The 17,990-nt window shown below is 50.5% G+C and overlaps 1 protein-coding gene across 1 annotated transcript in view; it reads left to right on the top strand.

Moving 5' to 3' along the window:
- The first annotated feature begins 9,770 nt into the window (after positions 1-9,770).
- RPS6KA2 (ribosomal protein S6 kinase A2) overlaps positions 9,771-17,990 on the top strand; it is a 328,366-nt gene continuing 320,146 nt past the window's right edge. Inside the window, exons 1-2 of the mRNA XM_086318706.1 lie at positions 9,771-10,308; positions 14,212-14,274. Of these exons, the coding sequence (XP_086174832.1) occupies positions 10,246-10,308; positions 14,212-14,274 (126 nt within the window). The 5' untranslated portion in view covers positions 9,771-10,245. The remainder of the gene's footprint in view (positions 10,309-14,211; positions 14,275-17,990) is intronic.

Genomic DNA, 17,990 nt, shown 5'->3' with positions numbered 1-17,990 from the left:
GCAAGACCGCCTCCCTGGCCCCCACCACCCCTCACAGGGAAAGCCTAACTCATGCTGGAAGACCAGTCTGTAAACAGTCGTGCAGAAACAATCACATTTCTTTTCTGCAAATCGAATGCATTCTGAGGTCAAATCCCAATCACCCCAGACCCCTGGGGCAACTCCCGAGGTCTCGCCCAGTTGTGCAATGACTGAACAGCACAGGGGTCCACTCTGGTCACCCACTGCTCCGTGGATACAAAGGCTGTCTCGGGTCCCTCTGGGTCCAGCTGCCTCCCTGAGCATCTGTGCTCATCCATGTGGAACCTGGGAGCCTGGTTGGGGGGTAGGTTGGGAGCAGAAGGCAGGGTGTGCTAGGGGCAAATGGCCTCTTAAAGCCGTGGGTACTTGACCCAAGCCTCTGCTTAGGCGGAGAGTCCCAGCCCATCACAGGAGCTCCGTCTGCCATCACCGGAGAGGTCGGCCTCCTGGGGACTTGGGGTGGGGGAGAACATGAATCAGCTTTTCCTCGGATTTTTTTTTGTCCTTATAAGAAATACATGCTACTTCATTCCCTGCGTGAGTCTGCGAATTCAAGGTTACACTGAACTGTTCTCAAGAAATACCTAGTAATACTAAAGGGACACTTGCATTAAAAAGAAAAAAGTCCTGCTGTGATCATTCCTTTCCCAGTGCTTTCACTAATGCATTAAATACTCACTTAAAGAATCTGCATTTAAAACCCAGGACAAGACCTCTTCTACCCTATAAACTTTAGCAAAATCATAGTCAGTGCACGCATCCTGGGAGACAGACCGTGTTGGGCCCGATTCCTGGTTTTTACGTCCTCCCCCAAGGCCCGGATATCTCTTTGTTCAGCAGCTGCTGCTGCTGCTGCTAAGTCGCGTCAGTCGTGTCCGACTCTGTGCAGAGACTTGAGCAAAGATGAAATGTGGATCCAGGGTTGTGCTTGTCTGCTGAGACGTCACGGGCTAAGCGAGGGTCCTGCCCTCGGGGAGGGGCCGCAGAGGAGTCACAGGGTTTTGCTCAGAAGATTGAAGAGCCAGTTAAAAGGAGTAGAGAGTGCCAGGCAGTCCTGGAGCTTCATTGTTTTCCAGGAAACCCAAGGGTTACATGTGCACATATTCACACACAAACAATTCTGTTGATACCTGAAAAAAATCCCCTTAGCAACTAATCAATTACCATTTGTAAAGCAAGAATGTGTGTTTGGTGCTGCATTGGGTGCTTTGGTGAGCGCAGATTAACTTGACCTCTAGGGTTTGCTAACACTTCGCTTTATGTGAATAAACAGAAACCTTGTTCCTGAAGGAGGGACAGAGCCTTCCTGCAGCTGACACTGAGGCTTCTGTGTCCACACACACGACACCTCCAGTCTTGACCGGGGAAGACTGTCCCTGGGTCATCATCTCGCGGACTCCGGGCCCTCCCAACCTGCAAGTGCACCCCTCTGGTTTGGGGGACTTTAATGCATCCTTTGAGATGGGTCATGGCACAGCTGAGCATGGCATCGGACATGCTGGTGGTGAGAGTCCTCTGGCCTTGGTAGCTTATTAGCCAAGGATATCTTTCCATGCTTCTACCTTGCAGGATTCTTTTCAGATCTCAAACACTGATGCAGAAATGGCCTTTCATTTTCAATGCAGAAGATGCCCTTCATTTTTACTGGTCCAGTCGTCCCTTAAACTAAACACTTCAAAGAAAATCTTTCTTCTTGTAAGACCTGTGTCAAGGTTAGCTTGTTCATTGCGTTCTGACATTTTCCTAACGAGATAAGCATGTGTTAATCTTTTTAAAAAAATCGGATGTAGAAATGAAAGTCGAGAGCACGGAGACAAACAAATCCGTGCAAACAGAGGAGCCAGAGTTGGGCTTGTGGCCCCTGGCTTTGTGTTCTTGCGATCGGAAAAGTGCGTCTCACGCTGGAAACACTCCTGCCCTTGGGCTGTGTCTCAAGGAGTCTAATTCAGTTGTGGATTCAAATGCCTCTTCTGACTACCACTTTCTCCGATAAAAGAGAATTCCGTACCAACATAGTGATTATTCTATAACTGTATTATCATGCAATCCAAATACTTTCACCAGGACTGGATACTTGATTCCAAAGATTGTTTGGAAGATCCCTACGTTTTTACTGGTTGTTTATATTGTAAGAAAGTAACTATCATTTGTACATATGCTTAATTTTCTAACATCAGTAAAAATTACGACTGGTTCCAATTCTTTCTGGAGGAGGAAACGGCAACCCACTCCAGTATTCTTGCCTGGAGAATCCCATGGACAGAGGACTTGGTGACTGAACCACCACCACTTCCTTCCAAAATCTAGTAAAGAGTCTGGGGCAGCATGGCCTTCTAAGTTTCACTATTTATGGCTTCTAGTCATTTTTATTGTTTCTTGCCTTCTAAACATTCAGAAAATGAAGATCATGGCATCCGGTCCCACCACTTCATGGGAAATAGATGGGGAAACAGTGGAAACAGTGTCAGACTTTATTTTCCTGGGCTCCAAAATCACTACAGATGGTGACTGCAGCCATGAAATTAAAAGACGCTTTCTCCTTGGAAGGAAAGTTATGACCAACCTAGATAGCATATTCAAAAACAGAGACATTACTTTGCCAACAAAGGTTTGTCTAGTCAAAGCTATGGTTTTTCCTGTGGTCATGTATGGATGTGAGAGTTGGACTGTGAAGAAGGCTGAGTGCCGAAGAATTGATACTTTTGAACTGTGGTGTTGGAGAATACTCTTGACAGTCCCTTGGACTGCAAGGAGATCCAACCAGTCCATTCTGAAGGAGATCAGCCCTGGGTGTTCTTTGGAAGGAATGATGCTAAAGCTGAAACTCCAGTACTTTGACCACCTCATGCGAAGAGTTGACTCATTGGAAAAGACTCTGATGCTGGGAGGGATTGGGGGCAGGAGGAGAAGGGGACGACAGAGGATGAGATGGCTGGATGGCATCACTGACTCGATGGACGTGAGTCTGAGTGAACTCCGGGAGTTGGTGATGGACAGGGAGGCCTGGTGTGCTTCGATTCATGGGGTCGCAAAGAGTCGGACACGACTGAGTGACTGATCTGATCTGATCCATTCTTAACCGAGTAACTGATAGTCATTTCTTTCTTGGTAAAGTGACTCAACTATCATTAAAGCTGTGTGCTGTGCGTGCTCAATTGCTCAGTCATTCCCCAGGGATGAGGGGAGGGAAGGGATAAACTGGGAGACTGGGATTGACATACACACACTGCTATATGTGAGGTGGGTAACTAATGAGGACCTGTTATACAGCCCAGGGGACGCTACTCAGGACTCTGTAATAGCCTACATGGGAGGAGGATCTAAAAAAGGCGTGAGTGTGTGTGTGTGCGTGAGTGTGTGTGTGTGTGTGAGTGTGTGTGTGTGCGTGTGTGTGCGAGTGTGTGTGAGTGTGTGTTTGCGTGAGTGTGTGTGTGTGAGTGTGTGTGTGTGTGCGCGTGCGAGTGTGTGTGTGTGTGTGAGTGTGTGTGTGTGCGTGAGTGTGTGTGCGTGAATGTGCGTGTGTGAGTGTGTGTGTGTGTGAGTGTGTGTGTGTGACTGATTCATTTTGCTGTATACTTGACGCAAACACAAGACTGTAAAGCAATTATCCCCCAGTAAAAATGTTTAGAAAGCTTAAGTGAACAGTGATAATAGCAACAGCCAACACCTGTAGATCATCAGCCACAGGAGGACGGGCGAGGGGTTCTAAATCAGCCACCCGGGCTGGGTCCTGACCCTCTTCGTTTCTCCTCAAGGCCGGAAGCTGTGTCTACAGGCTCCTTAGACGTCACACTGTCTTTTAAAAAGGCATGCCATGTGTTCAGCTTATAGATATCAACATTGTTATTTTTGTTTTCAGAAGGAACTTGAGTTGGTCCAACAGGGAATGCTTTTTTTTAAAAAAAAATCTAGAAATATATTTATTTTCGTTTACCTTTCCTTCTTGAAGGCCACGGTCACTCCCATGAATCCCAGCAGAAATGCCCAGTGATGCTGGGATCTTCCACGTGAGGCCTGGCTGAGGGGCGACGGCACAGGGCCCATCTTCACGTGATGTTTCCTTCCTGTGGATGCGCTCTGTGGCTAGCCTTATGAAAGTTGGAATAAATTTTGGAAGCCCAACTAAATACATCCCTGAAAATTACTTAATTGACAATTGCTGCAGAGTATGCTGAATTAGCAGAGAAGGCAATGGCACCCCACTCCAGTACTCTTGCCTGGAAAATCCCATGGATGGAGGAGCCTGGTGGGCTGCAGTCCATGGGGTCGTGAAGAGTCAGACATGACTGAGCGTCTTCACTTTCCCTTTTCGCTTTCATGTATTGGAGAAGGAAATGGCAACCCACTTCAGCGTTCTTGCCTGGAGAATCCCAGGGATGGGGGAGCCTGGTGGGCTGCCGTCTATGGAGTCGCCCAGAGTTGGACACGACTGAAGTGACGCAGCAGCAGCAGCATGCTGAATTAGCAAATTAGTAAGACTCCCAACCGGGAAGGCTGGTAACCACCAGCTAGTGTTTTTACGAGACTGTCTAACTCCTGCGAAGCGTTATTTATGGGCAAAGGGGGGCAAGCGGAATGAAAAGGTCCCTGTTGATTTTCATAATTTCTACCATCCTCTGCATTTGCTGTGTGCGTGTTCTTTCTTACAAATGACATTCATGCTACTGGAGTCAGCAGGTGTCTGTTCAGGGCTGTGTTTCTGTCCAGAAGGGCGGAGGACTCTCTGGGATTAGCAGAGCTCCCGCCGTCGGGATCCCATGCACTTTCCCCAGCAGAGATGGAATGTTAGTTGGGAAGCCTGCAATAATTTACTTTTCATAATACAGAGACGCTGTTTATTTTGTACTCAGCCAGTTTTTTTCTTCCTTGTGAATAACTTCTGGTGAAAAGAAGCCGCCCTTCTGGTGCGGCGACACGGCTCTGTAGTACTGGAGATAGGACTTGGCTGGTTTGGGTTCTGAAGACCTTTCGTGTCTTTCTGGACCAAACTGTAGGATGTTAGTACATAAAGAGGGTTCTGGAAGCCTCTCTGGAGGTCTGAGTCTCCATCCGAAACGCTGTCCCCTGTGCCCCAGCCCCTCCCTGAAGAAGGAAGGTGTGGACCAGGGCCTCCTGGGACCAGTCTCCCTGGACCTCTGGGTCCCGGTGGGCGTGGACCCTCTCTGGGTCCTGGTGGCTGGGGTCCCTCTCTGGGTCCCAGTGGCATGAGGGCCCTCTCTGCGTCCCGGTGCCTGGGGACCTCCGGATTCATCGTTAGACTCTCCCCGGTCTCCTGGGGGTGTGCTAGCTTCACTGCCACACAAACGACCACAGATGGGGGCCTTAGACAGTAGAAGTGTCTCATCTGACCGTTCTGGGGGCTGGGGGCTGAGGTCCAGGTGTCGGCAGGGCCCCAGAGAGGGTCTGTCCCAGGCTGTTCTCTGGTTCTGCCGGTTCCCTGGCTGTGGCCGCAGGACCAAGCGTCCCCGGGCCTTCTCCCCAGGCCCATATGTGTCCACATCTACCCTGCTTTACAACTTTTAAAAAATGTTTATTTTTACTTATTTGGCTGTATTGGGTCTTAGCTGTGGCAGGTGGGATCTAGTTCCCTGACCAGGGATCGAACTCGGGCCCCCTGTGTTGGAAGCACAGAGTCCTAGCACCTGGAGCACCAGGGAAGCCCCCACATCTCCGCCTTTTGTAAGGATGTTGGATTAGGGCCACCCTACTCCCCCTGTGATGACAACTACAAAGGTCCTCCTTCCAGCCAAGGTCGCATTTGCACTTCAGTGTGTAAGCCGTGTGGCGGAGGGGGCTGGGGAAAGGACACTTCAGCCTGTGACAACGGAAACTGTGCCCGTTTGTTAAAATGAAAACGGATTTGGTTTTGGTGTGTTTGGAGAGATGCGTGAAACCTGGAGAGTGAAATACCAAGGCTGGTGGTCACTTCCCTAGAAATGAGTAATTCTCTTCACTTTCCCGAATTCTCTGGTCACGGCAACCAGCCAGACAGAACAGCCCAGGGTAAACCTCCGGGTCGTTTCTCCAGGGAGTCAAGCCCGTCTTGTCATCTCAAGCACCGGCTGACTCGGCATCAGCCTCGGGCCCTCCCCTCGGGTCACGAGACACCCTTACACCCACGTTACCAGTCTCGCAATTTTAAGATTTGCGGGGCCGTGAGGGGTTTGGCCGGGGGCTGGCTTCCGGGACTCTGAGATCAGCTCGCATGCCTCCTGTCACAGTGTCCATGACCAAGAATGACGGTGGCTCTGGGGACGCTCCCGCTGCTTTCCATCTGCAGGGTTTGCTTCGTTACAGACCCACTTCTGCAAGGATGCGCCAATGGCTTTTTTCTCCTTGGAAACTGATGCTTGTGTTCTTGTTGACAAAGTCGTTCAAGTCTTCTGGGACTGAGGACACGGTTTCTTTTCCCTCTATGTGGGCCTTTATCCTCTTAGGTATCTGGATGGGATCATCACTTCCTTTAGGCTTCCCCAGTGGCTCAGCGGTAAAGAATCCACCTGCAATACAGCAGCCACAGGAGATGCGGGTCAATCCCTGGGTCAGGAAGATCCCCTGGAGGAGGGTATGGCAACCTACTCCAGTATTCTTGCCTGGGAGAATCCCAAGGACAGAGGAACCTGGTGAGCTACAGTCCACGGGGCTGTAAAGAGTCAGACACCATCGAAGCGACTGAACATCCCTTCTTTGTTTGGAGAACTAGTCCATGTCTCATTGTTTGATCTCCTAATTTGAGATTTGCAAGTGGGGTGATCTTTTACTGGACCAATACATCTGTTTGAAAGTTGTCTTTTAAACTGTTTTTTACATTTTGGTTTCTATGGAGTCTGTTCTTCTTTCCTGTCCATCCAGCATGCCAGGTACCATGTCTGGGCAGGTGGCATCCGTGAAGGTGTGTTTCAGAGGCAGTGGTGCAGAGAGTGGGACACGGGGTCCCGGGTGCAGAACCCGTCCCGCCCCCTCGATTCATCACTTGACTCCTCCCTGCTCCTCTGCTTCACCTTCGAAGCTGCTGAATAGACTTCCGTCTCTTTATTAGTGTCACATTTGCATCATTTAAAAGGAGACGCCATCTAAACGATGAGCCATATTTTCAGCATTCACCCATCAGACTCCTAGCTGTGCCTGTGATACGAGCTCCTCTGTGTCTGCAGACAGCTGGTCTGACCTGTGTGGTTCCAGCCCCTCGCCCCAGGACGCAGGTGGCTGGTCCCTCACCAGAGGTCCCACCCCCTGTCCTTTTCTTCCTTGTTCCTCCCCCAGGTGAAAAGACCAGCGCTTCCCTTCTGTCTGCCCCCTCTCAGAATACTCATGGAAAATTCCAGAAAGTGGAGGTTTTATGAACTCCCAGTAAGGAAGCCCACTTCATTTTCTCCCCGCAACCTGGCTTCCAGAGCTTGCTGTGCTCAGTCCTTCAGACAGAAAAGTCCCGACATCTCTTCAGCACTACTTTTTATACCAATGATTTCCTTTTCTTTATTACACAAACCCCATTTCGGTTCACCTGTTATTAATCTTGAATTTTAAAAAATCTTGACCTATTAAAACACAGAGACATCACTTTGCTGACAAAGGTCCGTCTAGTCAAAGCTATGGTTTTTCCAGTAGTCATGTATGGATGTGAGAGTTGGACCATAAAGAAGGCTAAGCACCAAAGAACTGATGCTTCTGAACTGTGGTGTTGGAGAAACTCTTGAGAGTCCCTTGGACTGCAAGGAGATCCAACCAGTCCATCCAAAAGGAGATCAGTCCTGAGTGTTCATTGGAAGCGCTGATGTTGAAGCTGAAACTCCAATACTTTGTCCACCTCATGCGAAGAGTCAACTCATTGGAAAAGACCCTGATGCTGGGAAAGATTGAGGGCAGGAGGAGAAGGGGATGACAGAGGATGAGATGGTTGGATGGCATCACTGACTCAATGGATATGAACCTGAGCAAACTCTTGGAGATAGTGGAGGACAGGGAGCCTGGCATGCTGCAGTCCACCGGGTCGAAAAGAGTTGGACATGGTTTAGCGACTGAGCAATAACAACCGTGACCTTTTAAGTTATGCCCCAAATTACCTTAATTGGTGAACACATTGGAAGCCTTCACTCTCTCCATCAATCAGTGAATGTCACCTCTGAAGACAGACAATACTGCTATTACTTTTATTTTGAGTAAAAATACTTACTGGTCCCATTATGAAGAAAGATAAAGTGACTTTTGTAAATTCACACTAAGAATGGAAACTTTTCTGTTAATTCGGACTATATTTTCCCTCTGAAACATGCAGGGTCTGGAATTTGAGCTAGTTTGCAGTCATTGTTGGGGCTTCCCTAGTGGTTCAAATGGTAAACACTCTGCCTTCAGTGCAGGAGACGTGGGTTCAACCCCTGGGTCGGGGAGATCCCCTGGAAAAGGGAACGGCAACCCACTCCAGTACTCTTGCCTGGAGATTCCCATGGACAGAGGAGCCTGGTGGGCTACAGTCCACGATTTGCAGAGTCAGACACAACTGAATGAGTGGTTATTGTTGGTTTTTTGTTTTTCTAACGAATTGGATTTCTTTGTGATTTTTATAATGATGAAAAGGACAAAGATATTATTGGTAAGTTTTGGAAGCAGTAAGGCATTTCTTAGATATTTTTTTCCCGGAGATAAAGGAATTTGCTATAGAAATGAATACTTATTCCAGAAGCAACATTAAATTGTATTAGACTTTACCACCATTTCCCAAAGGAGGAAACCAAAAATCACATTAGCCTTAGAAATCTGGAGAGATGAATGTATTTCCACCTGCTGATATCTTTTATTCTAAGACAGAGACGGTGTGAGGAAAAGTACAAAGACCAAAATGAGAAAAAAAGAGAGACCCAAAGGAGGGAAATGTTCCTTAGAAAATCGCACTCCTGGCTTCCCTTCTGCAGGAAACTGGGATCACAGAGCCCCAGCTGACTCAGCCGGACTTCACTTCCGGTTCTGCCACTGGGGGCCGTGTGACTCTGGGCTCGGTCCTTCTCTCTGAGCCTCAGGGTTTTCTCGTCTACCAGACGGGATGGTGAAATCCGCATCACATAGGACATTAAACAAGACGCTGTTCTCGGTGCACAGAGCGTCCTCCCTGCAACTTAGCAAACGTCTGATGTGTGTAACCGCCCCTCTCCCCAGTCCTTGTTCCGAGTCCAGCAGGATCCTTGTTCTGAGCCCCTCGCCTGGGAGTTGACCCGCCCAGCACTTCTCATCCTGTCTCCCAAGACCAGCAGGGCTGCCAGCTCCCGAGGTGCGGAGGCCGCCGGCCTGCCCCAGGACGGCCTTGGCTGGAGCAGGACTAGCCGCAAGCCGCGGCCCCGGCCCCCCCAGCCCCACCTCCTTTCCTTTTCCCTGGAGAGGGAGTGCTTCCCTGATGCTTGGGGGGTCGGGGGGGGGGCACCCAGGCCGAGGTGCTGCCCCAGTTGCCCCTCCAGCGGCAGTTCTCTAATGCAGAGTCTCTGAAACGCTGGTGCAGGAGAAGCAGCTCGCGAGCACCTGGCCTCTGGCCTTGGACGCCCCTAGGGTCCCCGCTGGCTGCAGGTGGTCGTAGGGGGCTCAGTGCAGTCCTTGGCGAAGGGAGGGGTGTGTGCACGCGTGTGCACGCGCGCGTGCGAGGGAAGGGAGAGGGCAGAACCTGCCGCACGGCCCCCTCCTCGCCACCCCTCCTCCCCCAGCCCTCGTTGCTATGCGGTTGCTATGGCAGCAGCATCCTCAGACCCAACTTTCACCCGTCGTTTAGAGCCAATTAAGGTAAAATGGTGGGGGGAGGGGGAGTGGCCGCTCCGGGGAGGGGGCGAGGCAGCGAGTCCAATCTGAGGCCGAGCCGGCGCGCACTCCGGGAAAGTCGCAGCGCGCATCCCGAGGCTGCAGCCTGCCTCCTCCTCCGGCTCGCAGCGCCGGCCAGCGCGAAGCGGCCGAGCCCCTGGAGCAGCCCAGGGGTGGCGTGACGACCGTCGGGGGCGAGGACACGCCGGCGGAGCAGCCACACTGAAGACCCCCGGCTCCCTGCCCAGCCCCCGGGCCCGAGGACCGGGACCGGCGCCCGCGGCCGTCCCAGCAGGACTGCGTCCTCGCCGGCTCCCTTCCTCCAGCGCCGCCCGCCTCTGCCTGCGCTCCGGCATCCTGTCTGGATCTCTGCACTGCTTGGCGCCTCCGGTCATTTGCTTTCTTCCTGTCCATACTTGATCTTGATCGGAGGGAAAGTTTTCAAACATGCCCATTGCACAGTTGCTGGAGCTATGGAAAAAGATAGAGGTGGAGCCCATGGAAATAGAGGTGAGTCCAGAGAAGGAAAGTGTGGTACTTTTTCTACAGTATCCTTAAAAACCCTAACTCTGCGGCCAGTGGGCAGTCTGTGTACTCTAAAGAAATCATATTTATTGAGCGACTACTATGTGGTAGTCTGGGATGTTTAATTAGTATAGGTGTGTGTGCTGTGTTTATATACACATATAAACTGTACATATGTGTGTGCACACACACCCACACAAGGCGTTGTGTGTGGTGTAAATACATGAATGAAAATGAATGAAGAAAAAAATGGCTGCTCTTCAGCCAAACTTCAGGATGCATCTTAGAGTGTGTGCCTTAAAAGAGTCTCCCTGCTTTCAGACTAAGCTACATCAGTTTATTTCCTTCAACAAGTGGCTTTAAATTATAAGCCCTCCAACTGCTACAGTGAAGGATGAAACCAGAAGGCGAAGCAAGTGATGAGCTCTGCTTTAAAACACAAGGCGTAGATGATGCAACCTTAACCGGGTGCGTGTTTGAATAAAGAGGAGAGACTGAGGATGAAAAGATAATGAAATGCACATGTCAGCGGCCCGCCCACGGGGCTGCCTGGCAGGTGGGAGGCAGGTGTGATTCTGCTTGACTTGTGCTACCCTAGGGACGCAGAGCTCTCCTTTCTTGGAATTTCGTTTGTTTAGTTTGAATTCTAGAACATCAACGTATATTTTTCCTGGAAGAGAAAGTTCCCCAAAGTTATTAAGTCTATTGAATTATTTAATATACCTGTGCTGTGTTTACAGCAACTCAAATCACATTTATAAATGGCAAATTTTAGTAACTGACCAAACCTTTACAAAATCCAGCCTTTAACTTTTGCCTTATCTCGTACATCCTGCATCGTGTCTGTAAGTTCAATTCTTCCTGGTTTACATGTTTTATAAATATATTATTTATATATATATATGTATACTATGTGTTGAGACATTCACGTAATTTTGAACAGAAAGAGAGATTCTGTTTCAGAAGAGAATTTAGTTAATATTTTATATTTAATGCTTTTTTGGAAGCCACACTAACTAATTAATGCCTGGGGTGTGTATATTGGTCAGAGGAGCTTGTCAAGCCTGGCACAGATATGAAGGCCAGTTCTTCGATGGAGCACCTAAGTGGGAGGCGATGACCCCATGGGTCAAGGCTATTGATTATTCTTTCTGCACACGAGACTGTTCTCAGCAGTGACAGCAATACCTTAGAAAGAACCTCTCACTCAGCAGGCTGCCAAATCAAGTTTATTTTTTCTTTTGAGAAAGGTTTGGGTTTTTAACAAGTTGAACTAATGACTTGAATTAATGATGGACCAAAAGGCCCATTCCTATCTCTGGTTGCTTTCTGAGCCCCTCCTGGTGACCTGAACTCTGCTCGTGGTGGTGGGGGGGCCCAGCTGGTGCCCCTCAACATCCGAGCCCCACGGAGGAAGCCTTTCTGTCGGGGGAGGGTTAGTCGGGGGGCTTAGAACGCAGTGAGGAGTGGAGGAGGCTTGGAGCACATCTTCTGGGACTCTGGACACTGTATTGTGGCCAGTGACCCAAGCTCTGGACAGCAGCTTGCGCTTTAGATGTTTCTAAAATTGAAAATACACCAGCAATAAATATACTCACATTATTAGAAATATATATAACATGATCTTAGAAAAAGCTTGCAATCTGGAATAATCTGAAGCACCATTGGCTGAGAGACTGCATGGCCTCGCCACCCCACAGAGAGGGCACCTTTATAGAAGTCTTTGAGGTTCATGTATATGCAACAACAAATAATAAAAATTGGATAAATTTAAAGGTCCTGAAGCAAAAGAAATTTTCTTCAGGCTTCCTGGGTGAATGTCTTGGGATTGTAAACCCTGAGGAAGTTAAGATAGAGCATTCAATCTCTGTTTATTTGGGACCCAGAAGTGAGAGCTCTTTCTACAGAAAGATTAACCCTGAAATATTAACCCTGAGATATTTCACGGTGTCAGGAAAGCGTGAGATCTATTTTGGACCCAGAGGCTGATTTTGTTTCCCAGTTTGGCACATGTTTTATGCTGTGTGATACTAAAAAAACTCCCACATCAAGGGATTGGGCAAAACTAGATGGAGTCCATTTGACCTCTGAACTCCAAGTGTCACAAAATCCTTGCATAAAAGGTGTGATTTTCTATGAGGAAATTGCTATATGATGCCAGTGCTTGCGTTGTTTGCTTTTACACCATTTAACAGAACCAGATGTTGGTTTTCCGGGGGTAGTGATCAATGCTCTAGGTTTTGATTCTGGGTTTTTCCTGCCTTCATGAGTTACTTCCCCTCTAATCTCTTTTCTCATCTGCAGTGAGAGGGAACTGAACTAAGTTGGATTTGAGGGTCACTGGACTAGAGAATCTTTATAAAAATCCTTATGTAGAATCCCTATATGTCCTTATAAAAATCAACCCTGCTTCAGCACACAAACCAGGGGAAGTTCATTTGACTGTCTAAGAAAAGTGTTTGTGGTTTATGAATTGTTTTGAGGTATTTGGAAGGCGTGTTTTGCCCATGAATGAGGCGTGTTGACAAGGAAACATGTGCTAGTTAAAAAACCGGGCCCTCTATAAAACCCCAGAAGAAGCTGGCCCCGAGATAAGCACAAAGTATTGTGTGAACAGGAGGAGAGGGGACGACGGAGGATGAGATGGCTGGATGGCACCACCGACTCAATGCACATGGATTTGGGTGGACTCCGGCAGTTGGTGATGGACAGGGAGGCCTGGCGTGCTGCAGTTCATGGGGTCGCGGAGAGTCGGACACGACTGAGCGACTGAACTGAGCGGATTGTGTGAATGGTGTGTCAGCAAGTTAGACACACACACATCTTCAGAGCAGGACTTTTCCATCACTGCTGTCAGCAGGGGTACCGTGCCCAGGGTGGACTCCAGGGGATGGGGTGTGGCTGGGGAGTGAGGACTTGGGTGCGGTGGGGAAGGCAGGGCAGCACCAGCCCAGGAGGCCCAGCCAACCCATCTGGTTTGTCCTTCAGAGGACCCAACGAGATTTTTCCTTCCGAGGTGTCATCACGCATTAGAGAGAGGAGAAACCCTGTTTTTCAGCAATGCAGATCAAACACGACTCCTGAAGTTCCCAGCCTAGCTCGTACAGTGACAATGATCTCATGGCTGCTGGGCTGGAAATGAAACTAGAAATGGTTTGACAGCAGCCAACTCTGAGCGCCCATCGCACGCCAGAGCTGGGGCGGACTGCTGTGAGGTCTTATTTCCCTGAATTCTGTCTGTGTCTCCAAGAAGCAGATATACTTATGTCCCTGATTTTCTGTGTGGGGAAACTGAGGTTTGGGTTAAGCAATTTGCCTGAAGTCATTAAGTGGGAGGCAAAGCTCAGACACAGACCTTTCTATTCACAGCCTACCCTGCAGAAACACGACACTATGATTTTATGATTTGGGACTTGGCTCTCTCTGGTTTAATTCGCTCTCTAAGCTTTGGCTTGAGACTGTGGTTTTGTTCCACTCTCACGGGCTGGCTACAAAGCCTCCCTGTGACCTGTTTCTGCCCTCACACCCGAGACTTTCGGGGCCGTGTAAATGCACATCCTCGCCGTGCTGGTCAGGGAGTTATATAAACCACCTGCTTCTCCTTTCGGTTGTGGTGTCAGACGTGCACAGTTGGCTGATCTGGTGATTTGTCATTGTGGATATAAACACTCACTGCCTCATTTGCCTCCTGTTCCATAAAGGGTCTGTCTCTGGCATGAAGCCTCGTAGAGTTTCAATTAAATTCGGGTGGAGAGGGGCCCTGATGCCCTTTCCGGGTCCTAGGGTCCAGTACCGAGCATCTAGTTCGTCCTCTGCATTGATCGCCTGCATGATGCTGTTTACAAGAACACTGGCTAACTGCACTTCACGTGTCTCTCTTGTTGTCAGACCACCGAAGAGGACCTAAATCTAGACTCAGAGCCCACAGAAGACGCTGTGGAAGAAGTGACTGTGAGTGTTCTACTATTTGGGGAGGAGGGTGGGTGGAGGGAGGAAATGAAAACTTGAATTTAGTGGTATTTTAGTGAAATGTGTGTATATACATACATGTATACACACACATACCCATATGGGTTGTGTACATATTATAGTCAGGAATTTCCCGCAAAAGGGATACTTAGAACACAGGAAGAAAAATTACCACCCAAGGGGAGATTTAGAGTCTTCTCGTGTGGACTTTTTAAAGGAGAAATGACAAGTCATTATCAATTAAGACACGCAGGGAAAATAGAGAAGTGAGGGGTCACTCTCATCTGCCAGAGGTTGGGTCACATAGCCTCTTAGAACGTCTGGGAGGTGTTGTTTGGGAGGTGTTGTTGGGGCCATGGGAGGAGGTGGATCCCTCTGCAGCCGGGTGGGAGCAGGCGGGGGACGCCTGGGCCGAGAACCGAGGGCCGAGTGGGTCCTGGGTCAGAGCGATGGGGTGCTGGGCGGGGCTGGGGGCGGAGCAATGGGGTGCTGGGGGAGGAGCGATGGGTCACTGGGCGGGGTCAGGGGAGGAGCGATGGAGAGCTGGGCAGGGCTGGGGGAGGAGCGATTGGGGTGCTGGGCGGGGCCAGGGAGGAGTAATGGGGCACTGGGAGGGGCTGGGGAGGAGCGATGGGGCGCTGGGGGGTTGGGGAGGAGCGATGGGCGCTGGTGGGGTGGGGCAGGGCAGAGTGATGGGGTGCTGGGCTGGGGCGCTGGGGGGAGCGGAGAGGAGCGATGGGGTACTGGGTGGGGCCGGGGCAGAGTGATGGGGTGCTGAAAGGTGGGGGCAGAGCGATGGGGTGCTGGGGGGTTGGGGAGGAGCAATGGGCGCTGTGTGGGGTGGGGCAGGGCGGGGCAGAGCCATGAGGCGCTGGGCTGAGGCGCTGGGGGGAGCAGAGAGGAGCAATGGGGCACTGGGTGGGGCCGGGGTGGAGTGACGGGGTGCTGGGGGCGCCTGGACTCTGACATCCAGGGAATCTTTGGTGTATTTCCGGCAGGGAGATTGCTGAGGCCCTTCAGTCGTCAGCTTCAGGAGACAGGCTCCAGGGTGCTCACGGTGGCAGCCAAACTGGCACCACGACTGACTGTGCACCAGGATCCCCTCGAAGGGCTTGGTAACTCACAGAACCTGTTACATCACTAACTGTAGTTACTTCCTAAGGTCTCCTGGTCTCAAACTGTCTTATCCTCAGCACTTCCGTGGAGAAGGCAATGGCATCCCACTCCAGTACTCCTGCCTGGAAAATCCCATGGATGGAGGAGCCTGGTGGGCTGCAGTCCATGGGGTCGCAAAGAGTCCGACATGACTGAGCGACTTCCCTTTCAATTTTCACTTTTATGCATTGGAGAAGGAAATGGCAACCCACTCCAGTGTTCTTGCCTGGAGAGTCCCAGGGGCGGGGGAGCCTGGTGGGCTGCCGTCTCTGGGGTCGCACAGAGTCGGACACAACTGAAGTGACTTAGCAGTAGTAGTAGCAGCACTTCTGATGCAAATGTAGGTGCTAAGTTGTTGCAGGAGTGCAGGAAAGTCGACTGAGCTCTTGAAGTTACTTTTGATAACAGAACATGAGGTAGAGGAATGTTTCCTGTTTCCTGGTGTCACCTTGTCCAAATGACAGAAAGGCAGCCTGCCTGTGACTCTTAGTAAATGAAGAGTGGTTAGGAGTGTCTGCCTCCTTGAAGCCCTTGTGGCTGAGATGGTAAAGCATCTGTCTACAATGTGGGAGACCTGGGTTCGATCCCTGGATTGGGAAGATCCCTTGAAGAAGGAAATGGCAACCCACTCCAGTGTTCTTGCCTAGAAAATCCCATGGATGGAGGAGCCTGGTGCAGGCTACTGTCCATGGGGTCGCAAAGAGTCGGGCACAACTGAGTGACTTCACTTCACTGGGAGTGTCTGCAGGACACAGGCTGATGAGTGGATGCATTTGTAAAGTTTGTGGGGAAACGGAAAGACACTGGGCCCAGCCTGTCAGTGGCTGCTTCTGAGAGATGATGCTGAAAACCCCAGGCTCCAATCCAGCAGCGGGGAAGTGACCCAGGGGTCCTGAGCGGGTGTCTGACGTTTTCTGGGGCCAGGTTTCCCGCGTGCGTCCTCCTCAGCCTTCAGAGCAAAAGATCCTTGGCTCAGATAAATGAAATCAGATGGCAACAGAGTTGGGCATGAGGGCCTCACACTCCTTGCCAGTCTGAACGTGTGTGATGACTAAAAAAGTCTTATTTCGGAAAAAATATCCACCTCCACAACAGTTTGTTCATTCAGTCAATCAAGAATGTTTACTGGTGGCCTGTGGGTAAGACCTCGTGCCTTGCATGGAAGGAGGAGCAGGTGAGCAGGACTGTCTGTGATGGCTCCAGCCTTGCTGCGCCTTTTGCTGATACAGTTCTTACATGCGGAACGTTCTTCACGTGTGTGTGTGTGTGTAAAGTGTAGGATATTTTATGCAAAAATTTGGGACATTTTATGCAAAAGTCCATCTAGTCAAAACTATGGTTTTTCCAGTGGTCATGTATGTATGTGAGAGCTTGACCATAAAGAAGGCTGAGCACCAAAGAATTGACGCTTTTGAACTGTGGTGATGGAGAAGACTCTGGAGAGTCCTTTGGACTGCAAGGAGACCCAACCAGTCCATCCTAAAGGAGATCAGTCCTGGGTGTTCACTGGAAGGACGGATGCTGAAGCTGGAAGCTCCAATACTTTGGGCACCTGATTTGAAGAGCCAACTCATTGGAAAAGACCCTGTTGCTGGGAAAGATTGAAGCTAGGAGGAGAAGGGAATGAAAGAGGATGAGATGGTTGAATGGCATCCCTGGCTCGACGGACATGAGTGTGAGCAAGCTCCAGGAGTTGGTGAAGGACAGGGAAGCCTGGAGTGCTGCAGCCCGTGGGCTTACAGAGTCGGACACGACTGAGCGACTGAACAACAGCAGCAAACGCACAGGTGTCTTCAGAGGTGACTCGTGTGCAGTTGTACCTCACGCCCTGGTTCCGTCCAACCTCTGGAAGAAGGGCTCTGGTGAAGGTCGAGATCAAAGATTGAAATCAAGACAGGGAGTCGGCATCAGAAGCTGGGAGCGTCTGCGACCTACCTTCTCCTCAGCTCTGCCGAGGGAAGACCTCCTGTCTCCGAGGTCTTGCGGGGGCTCTGTATAAACTCAAAGGAAGGTGACTCTTCATGAGAGTCCACGTGACACATCAGAGGCCGCCACCCTTTGTGTCCTGGAGAAAAGCAAAGGAAAAACGAAACCAAACTGCCTCAGCAGATCCCACTAGGAAATACCCCGTCAGCTGCCGTTTGAGGGGTTCCTGGAAGGGGCTTGTCAGCAAGAACACTCCGGGAGTTGGTGATGGGCAGGGAGGCCTGGCGTGCTGCCGCCCATGGGGTTGCAAAGACTCGGACTCAACTGAACCGAACCGAGGCCCCTGCTCTTCGGGGTTTGGTGGTCCTGTGCCTTGCTCCTTTTGGCCTGGTGTGTGTAGCAGGACCAGTGGAAATGCTGGGAAATGAGGACCCCAGAGAGAGTCAGGGCTTAAGGAAGAAGCACCTGCCTCGCTGGGCTGGGCACTGTGGTATGGAGCGGGGGCCTCTGGAGGGTGAGACCAGAGGTGACCGTAGCCTCCTGACCTGCACGCAGGCCCCATCAGTCATCTGGGGGAAGGACGTGGGGATGGGGGGGGCAAGTCTGGGGAGCAGAGG

Source organism: Bos grunniens, chromosome 9, assembly GCF_055505025.1.
Source record: "Bos grunniens cultivar Pamir isolate PY7600 chromosome 9, Bosgru_T2T1.0, whole genome shotgun sequence".
In the NCBI taxonomy this organism is placed as follows: Eukaryota; Metazoa; Chordata; class Mammalia; order Artiodactyla; family Bovidae; genus Bos; species Bos grunniens.
Note: the sequence above shows the minus strand (reverse complement) of the source record. Positions and strands in the feature narration are given on the sequence as shown.